The 7786-nt window shown below is 44.7% G+C and overlaps 1 protein-coding gene across 2 annotated transcripts in view; it reads left to right on the forward strand.

Annotated features, from left to right (window-relative positions):
- Positions 1 to 281: 281 nt before the first annotated feature.
- nfatc1 (nuclear factor of activated T cells 1) overlaps positions 282 to 7786 on the forward strand; it is a 36230-nt gene continuing 28725 nt past the window's right edge. Inside the window, exons 1-4 of one of the 2 annotated variants that reach the window (XM_020597668.1) lie at positions 282 to 653; positions 1742 to 1909; positions 4573 to 5620; positions 5950 to 6109. In XM_020597668.1, coding sequence (XP_020453324.1) covers positions 4587 to 5620; positions 5950 to 6109 — 1194 coding nt within the window. In that variant the 5' untranslated portion in view covers positions 282 to 653; positions 1742 to 1909; positions 4573 to 4586. Of the gene's footprint in view, positions 654 to 1741; positions 1910 to 2490; positions 3234 to 4572; positions 5621 to 5949; positions 6110 to 7786 lie in introns of those variants that run through there. The other variant, XM_020597667.1, reaches the window with a different exon arrangement.

Here is a 7786-nt window from a genome sequence, read left to right on the forward strand (position 1 = left end):
GACTTACTTGAGATTTGAGCTGACACTTGTTTTGACAAGACTTGACATTCCACTTGGACTTGTATTAAATGTCTAAAAAGAGAGAATAGTAGCTCTGGTATTAATCACCTCAGTGCCTGTTGTCAGCGTCGGTTCAAAGCAGCTTTTCTAATATAGAAGTGAGTCTGTTCACTCTGCTGTGTCTGCATTATCAATGCAGCATGTTGGTGGTGTTTCTCATTATCTACTGTGCTCTTCTTTCAGTTGCAGCTCTGGATCCATCCGGTCTGTAGTGGCTTGTTACCAAGGTGTCCATTAACCAGCACCAGGCCTGACTGGAAACACTACGAGATCCAGCGCCGCCCTGACGCAGTCAGGAGTCCGCGAGTCAATCAGCTGCAGAGCTATTTATTATCTGCAGATGAGTGGAAGTGTTTACTGCAGCGCATGCTTCAGTTACACATAACTGCGGAGTGCCAGTCCCCCCTTTTGCCCCAATTGGGCCCCCCAGCCCTGATGAGACATTTCCATGAGGTCAAAGAAACAAGTGAGGTTCTTTAAATGACTGGGGAGTTGCCGAGCCACGTCCCCATGATGAAAGGGGCAGCTAGGATTTCACAAGTGCAGTCACTCCCTCAGATACTCTGCTGGAGAAAAAGCTCCGATCCCAATGGGTGAGAAGGGAACTTTGCTTTGGATGTAGGGCATGCATACCCTGTTGTTGCACAACGGAGACAGATGTGGATTAAGGGCTGATTTCTGAAACAGTTGTTCTTAAGCCTGTCACAAATTAATGGACAGTGATGTAGTTATATATTCAGGGTATAGCAAAACTTTGCACCCTGGTACAGATATAGTAAGGGGTCAGAAACCTGCGGCTATGCATTTTGTACCTTTGGGATGATAGTGTCTGTCAGACAGTCCATTACTTTCATCCAGACTGAAATATCTCAACAGTTTTTCAGTTGATTCCCATGAAATGTGCAGGTATCCATGCCCCCTAAAGAATCAAGCTTACTGATTTTATTTAGCCCCTGACATTTAGTATACTACTGAGGTTAACCTTTGTCGTTTTGGGTGAAATGTCTTGACAACCACAGGACAGATTTCTTTGAAACTTGGTACAGGGACAGTACCCCTTCGCTCAGGAAGAATATTAGACACATATTTAGGTCAAAACTTTACTTTCTCTATAATTTGGTTAATAACAAAAACTATTCTGATTCTATATATCCATCAGCCTTATCTGGACTGTGCTTAGTGCTAATTATCATTCAACTGTGGAAGAAAGGTGCATAAATAATCAGGTCTTTTAACAGAGGATTCATATTTTAATCCAGGAATAAAATTGTAGTTTGGTTTATTTTCTCAGTCGTTTTCAATATAAGATCAGTTTGGAGCAGCCATACAAAATAACACATCTCCTTTCTGATGTAAATATGCAATCGCAGGAAACACTGGGAGAATGCACCAAACAAATTTCCTAAGACATTAAAATAACCCCAAACCGTGAAGAAGAATAAAACTTTACTGCAAAAAAATGCTTTGCACACTTTTAAGACAAGTAGGAAATTGACCTTTAAGTGAAGAAATACCTAAACACCCTCCAGCTGAGAGTCACAGTAGCATGACACTCCACCACCACTATGGATCACACCAAACAGCGCCAGCTGATAAGATGCTGTAGTGCAGTAATGTAGATTTCCACCTCTGGGGATGGACAGACTCTTAGACAACCACCATGTGACTATTGTCATCACAGAAACCAAGGGCCTGCTGCCAGCTGCTGAAAGGCCCAGACCTGCCAAAGATAGCAACAACCCTGAATACTCCAAGGAGAGAGAGAAGCTGAGTGAGCAGACACAAACCGCAGAGAGAGGCCTGTGGAAAACTCTATGAAGATTCTCAGTTCAGTGTCTCAAATGACTGGGTATGGGACTTGATTTTTATATAGTACTTCTATGCAAGTAGAGATAATTATGCGTTCCGTTCCCCACGGATGTGCAGTCTGTCAGAGGGAAGTGGAAAAGCAATTATCTGCCTTTGCAGTAACTTCAAAAAATATGAAATATCTATACCAGATCTAAACAACGTTTACTGCTTTATATATGTCCAATGAAGCAGCTATATGATCTGACATGTTTCAGCTCACCTGTCCTTGTCGCCTGATGGTAGTCTTTAACTGAGCTTACATCTGCTCCAAGTAAAGATGACTGGCTTTTTCTGGGTGAAAACGGCAGCAGCAGCAGTTTAATGCAAAATGCTCCTGAGAATTAGTCTGCATAGAAATCTTTTGTAGGACATCAGTGTGATGAGTCCTTTGTACATGATGCCAAGGGAACAGATACAGGGCAGGAAATAAAGTGGGTGGAAATGGCAGATTAATGCTGCTCATGCTCATTAAGTCAGTGATGGATCTAGGGGGCGGTGGGTTACATGGGTTTTTAAACATGTGTCAGCCAACATATCCTAGTGTTCTCTCCTGTGCTGTGTCGTTCTAGCTTCAGGTATCCACTGTTTAAATTCAGGAGGATGTTCGCCCTTGCTCAAACTGCCGGATGAGCAGCGCTGTGGGACGTGTTGTGTTTTTTTTTTTTCACTCACGGGTGGTTTCCATATGGTTCCTCCGTGGTGAGGCGTATTTTACTCCTCTGGGAGGCTTCAAGCTTCACTGCCAGCTCCGCTAATTAGCCTCGTTTGGCTCTGGAAAGACCATTGCGAGAGAGGATCTCCAATGGACCTATCTGCTGGTCGTCCGTGTAGATGCGTCAGAGTGTGGAGGGGCGGTGCACCGCGGGCGAGGTGATCCCCGAGTTTAAAAACGCCAGAAGTCCTCCGCGCGCCGGAGTAGTGCGTCACAGCGACCCAGCAGAGCCAGGATCCCCCGACACACAGTTATCTCAACACGGCGACGAAAATAGATTTTCTGAGACAACACGTCCGCGCCAGTCATGATCTTATTCCACTTGTTTTAATATTTTTGACGCACGCCGCTAAGATTTTTCTATCTTGGATGCGCCTTTTCTCCATATTTTAAATAGAAACAAGTCAGCCAAGGCCTTTTGACTTTGACATTACTCATTCTCGTTGTTTGTTGGCGGCGATACAGCGAGAGAGGATCCTAAGAAACAGCTGGGGAATATAATAAACTCCGCTATATGGATAAGGAATCGTTCCCATCTGCAACTGTACACAGAGTTTGATCTCAGACGTTGCTCTCTTCTCATAGAAGAAAATGAAATCTGCTGAAGAGGGTGAGTTGGACTTGAATTTACCACAGCAGACTTTCTCTTTAGTGCAGTAAATCCACCTATATTCCATTTTTTTCAACTTCTAATCAGTGTCTGCCACTTTACACCCGGATGCGAAACACTGAACTGTAACGTTATAGACTCTATTGAATCAGGGTCTTCTTTGCACTTTCCACCCTGTTGAATGCCTGTATTCAGCCTCAGTATTTTGCCGTTAGTTTAAAGCAGGGGTGGAGGTACAGCCTCTGCCCCTCCCTTCTGATCTGTGCAAGGTGGGCGTGCTCCTGCTACTCTGAGCCGCTCATCATTAAAAAGTTTGCCTAAAATAGTCAGAATTGAATCTTTGCCAGTGACTGACACGGGGTTGTGAGCTACACTGTGAGTGATTCGGTGGCCAGTATTGAGCAGAGTCACTTAATGGCACAGACCCTCTGGCTTCCTGTCAGGATGTCAGTAATTCACAGATGTCTAATTATAGAAAAACACTTTAGTGCTACTATCACCACATGCAATATTACATGCAAGCATAATTGTCTTTTATTGCAAGGAGTCATGTGGTGCAAGCACTGATGTCATAGTCTTTATGGCGGGCCCCTAATTCTCTTTAATTTCCAGCAGAAAGTAGCTGTGGTGGCTGCAGGCTGTCTGACTGCATCTGTCTGCGCTCTCCATCCGTATCAATGTGCTCTACTGTGGTCACATTCAGCCAGCCTCACGCACCATATAACCACAACTCCCGTTCCCATGTTCCCCCTCCTCTGCCCCTGATTGTGACCTCAGCCTTTGCCACAGAGTTTCGTATGACCCAGCAGGAGTTTTGGCACAAGACCACAGGCTTCCATCGCCTGGGTACAGCATGCACATTTACAGCATGCAAATAAACAAATCATGTCCCTCATATGTTTATTTTCAATTGCTGTTGGAACATGAAACTGGCCAACAAAAGCATCAGTGTGTGTTTTCATAATGTTACAGTTTATGGGCTGCATTAAGTGGCACAAATCTGGCTAGGTAATGTGGAAAAAAACACCTGGTCTTTGCTTATTTATATGCTGGAGTTATTTTTGGCTCCTTTATTTGCTTCTCCCACCTAATTTCTTTTATAAGGTTTGAGCCATTCATTGGCCTCGGTGTGTTTGGGGAACCCCATTAGATGAAGCAATAGGTTTTTACTTGCATACCTCCTGCACTGGGAAATAGCGAGGGCCAAATCCAGTAGGCAAGCTGTTCTTTTGCCATTATAGGCAACACCTCTGCAGAAGCTCAACTTGGCAACTGTCTCCCTCTTAGTAAGCCAGTAAATGTGTGTTTGAATAACAAACTCAATCTGTTTGCTTTGCAGATGCATATGGCTACATGCCAAATGTCAGTCTGTCCCTCCCACTGGGCAACCCTTGTCTTCCTTCCCAGTACCACAGCCTCCAGACCAGCCCCACCATATCTGTCTCTGTTACCGAGCCTCACAGTTATGACACCCAGGATGACATGAGAGCCGCCGGCTACTATTCAGCCTCAAGCATCCGCCCAAATGGAGCCCCGACTTTGGAGAGCCCTCGTATCGAGATCACAGCGTATGGCCAGTTTCCTGAGGATGAGGTGGAGGAGAGCAGCCTTCCCGTTGCCAAGCGAGTCAACTCCATAGTGACACTGACTCTCCCCAGTGCAGATGGCTATCGTGACCCCAGCTGCCTGAGTCCAGCCAGCAGCATCTCATCTCGCAGCTGCCAATCAGACGCCTCCTCCTACGAGTCAAGCTTCTCTTACAACTATGACAACTCACCCCAGAACTCCCCCTGGCAGTCTCCCTCTGTGTCCCCCAAGGGCTCCACCCTGGCCCTGCCAGGTGATGGCTGCGCCTCTGGTGGCTCTGCTCGCCACTCCCCCTCCACCTCCCCTCGCACTAGTGTGACAGATGACACCTGGATGGGTCAGCGTAACTCCAGGCCCAACTCCCCTTGTGGCGCAAAAAGGAAGTACAGCTTCAACGGCAGTGGAGTGCCTCACAAGCACTATCCCTACTCACCCAACCACTCCCCTGGACTGTCCCCGCAGACCTCCCCTCGTCTGAGTGTCACTGAGGAGACCTGGCTGCCAAATACCAACCAGTATACCAATTCAGCCATCTTGGCAGCCATCAATGCCTTAAGCACAGATGGGCTGGTTGACCTCGGAGAGGGAATCCCCATGAAGGCCCGGAAAACCAGCCTGGAGCACAGCCCTACAGTTAGCCTGAAGATGGAGCCTGGAGGTGAGGAGCTGAGTCCAGGGCAGCTCTGTGAGGACGAGCACCCCTCAAAACGCCTGTCACTAAAGAAGGAAGGCTACTGTGCAGGGTTTCTGGATGTGCCACAACACCCATATTCTTGGTCCAAGCCAAAGCAGTATGTAAGGTAAGATACTGGTGAAGATTTGAACAATATCTGTTCAAACCCGAAATAAAGCCAAAGGGGTGAAGTTTTCTGTGTGCTTAAGAGTTCTTAAAGTATAAAACTAAAAATGGTTCAATGCTTTTGGCAAGTTCTCCACACATGCACTTAATTTGCATTGTGTATATTTACTGAGAAGAAGTAGGTTTAAGCATATTTGCTCTTTCATAACAGCTTCATCACAAGGTCTGGCATATCACAGTGTTCGCATTCTGCACATTCTGCCTTGATAAGTGCATCTAAAATAAGCCCTCCTCCCTCCTTGTTAAGTTGAACTGTTTTCTCCCCATCAGCCCGTCCCTGCCAGCTCTCGACTGGCAGCTGCCATCCAGCTCAGGGCCGTACAGCCTGCAGATCGAAGTGCAGCCCAAGTCCCACCACCGGGCCCATTATGAGACAGAGGGCAGCAGGGGAGCAGTGAAGGCCCTGGCAGGAGGACACCCAGTTGTTCAGGTCTGCTAAACGAGTGGTTTCTAACTTTCTGGCTTGTGTCTTCTTGAGATTTTTTAGCACAGGTTTTTGTCTTAAACTGTGTCATGAATATTTTAGAGAGAAATGAATCCAGTATCCAAGAACAAAACAAAACAAAAAAAAACTCATTTTTTTTGCATTATTCATTTTGCGACCCACTCATAGACCCAGAACCCCATGTTGGGACCCACTAATCCAGACTGTTCAGTTTGCTGTGATGATTAGGCCAACACATGGTGCAACCATTAAGTACGTTTCTTCTTCTACACATTCCCCCTACTGTTTTCTCCCTCATATGTTAAAATAGCCTGTGGTGACATGTGCTTCATGACCTGACTGTTATGTTATTCAAAGATGTCACATTTCTGAATGGAATACCACGGGTATGCTATTAGACAGACCAGTCCACTCAGGCAGTTCCTGTCCAGACAAGGGTGAGTCACACTTTTCCATTGCGTACTCGAGTGCAGCACAGACGGATACAAAATGATGTAGCATAGCAAGCAAGAGCTTAGTCATGAGCTTTAACCACAGTAGCTCCGGTGGTCGAGTCTAAAGAATAAAATGTAGACAACTGCAGATATGTTTTGGTTATAAACCCATCTGGTCCCTCAGCCATTACTCTTTTCACCGCTGGCCTCAGTCTGCATAAATAAAGGGTCAGCAGCAAGAAGTTGGGCAAAGTGAGCAGAGCTGTCAGTTGAATTAATAGCTTTTGACACTTTATTAATACGTTACAATAAGTCTACAAGGCTACCAGACATTCGTCATATATGGGGCAGAGTTCACCTTTCAGCTTTGATTACATTTATGATTTAGAGTGAGTAGTTTTCCTTTTTAGCCTTTTAGTTTGAATAGGTAATGCTAGCGCTACAATTCAGTCATTTTAAGGATAAACATGGCCTATAGTAAATACAAATTCTGAGCAGGTTCTGACTAAAAAGTGAGTTCACACAGCAGAAGTGGCAAAGCCCATTGTGCCCGATCTTTCACGGACCAATATGGACGTTGATTTTTTGAGAGAAAACAACAGATTAAGGTAATGAAAAATCACCTGGTAACATTATAGAGCTAACAGCGTACCATCTGATTTTTATTTAGCATTCTAAACATATAAAACCCTAAAATTTGGTTTCTAAACATCTGTGACACTGTATGGTATTGAGAGGGATATTTTATAATTAAAAAGAATCATTGTCAGCGCCCTCTGGTGGACAAACTATGTAATAATGACGCTGTTTATACATTTTTAGCATTTCTGTATAGCATATATTCCATATGTAAATGTTATAAGCAAAAGTCAACTGATAACTTTGGTTCCAAGACTCACAAAAGGCAGTATACTGTGTGCTATTTCCTGTGGATGAGGAGGAGCCGCTCACAGCTTGAAAACATTCAAATAACTTCCAAATGGTGATCAGACATCTTGGGAAGTCAAAACATAATTATTAAGTGTTGAGACAAACTTTTTGCTCTGTCCTGTCTGTTGAAGTTGAACTGTTAAGGCAGTCCAAAGTGCATGTGTCATCTTTACTTGCTGTATAGCATTACAAATAGCAAATCATTTCTTTTCTTAGAATGACCTTTGTGTTTTGATGCTAAAATTATAAAAGCTTAAATTTAATCATGTTGTGATGTGTTTGGATGGATCAGACAGCA

Source organism: Monopterus albus, unplaced genomic scaffold (genome assembly GCF_001952655.1).
Source record: "Monopterus albus unplaced genomic scaffold, M_albus_1.0 scaffold34.1, whole genome shotgun sequence".
Lineage (NCBI taxonomy): Eukaryota > Metazoa > Chordata > Actinopteri > Synbranchiformes > Synbranchidae > Monopterus > Monopterus albus.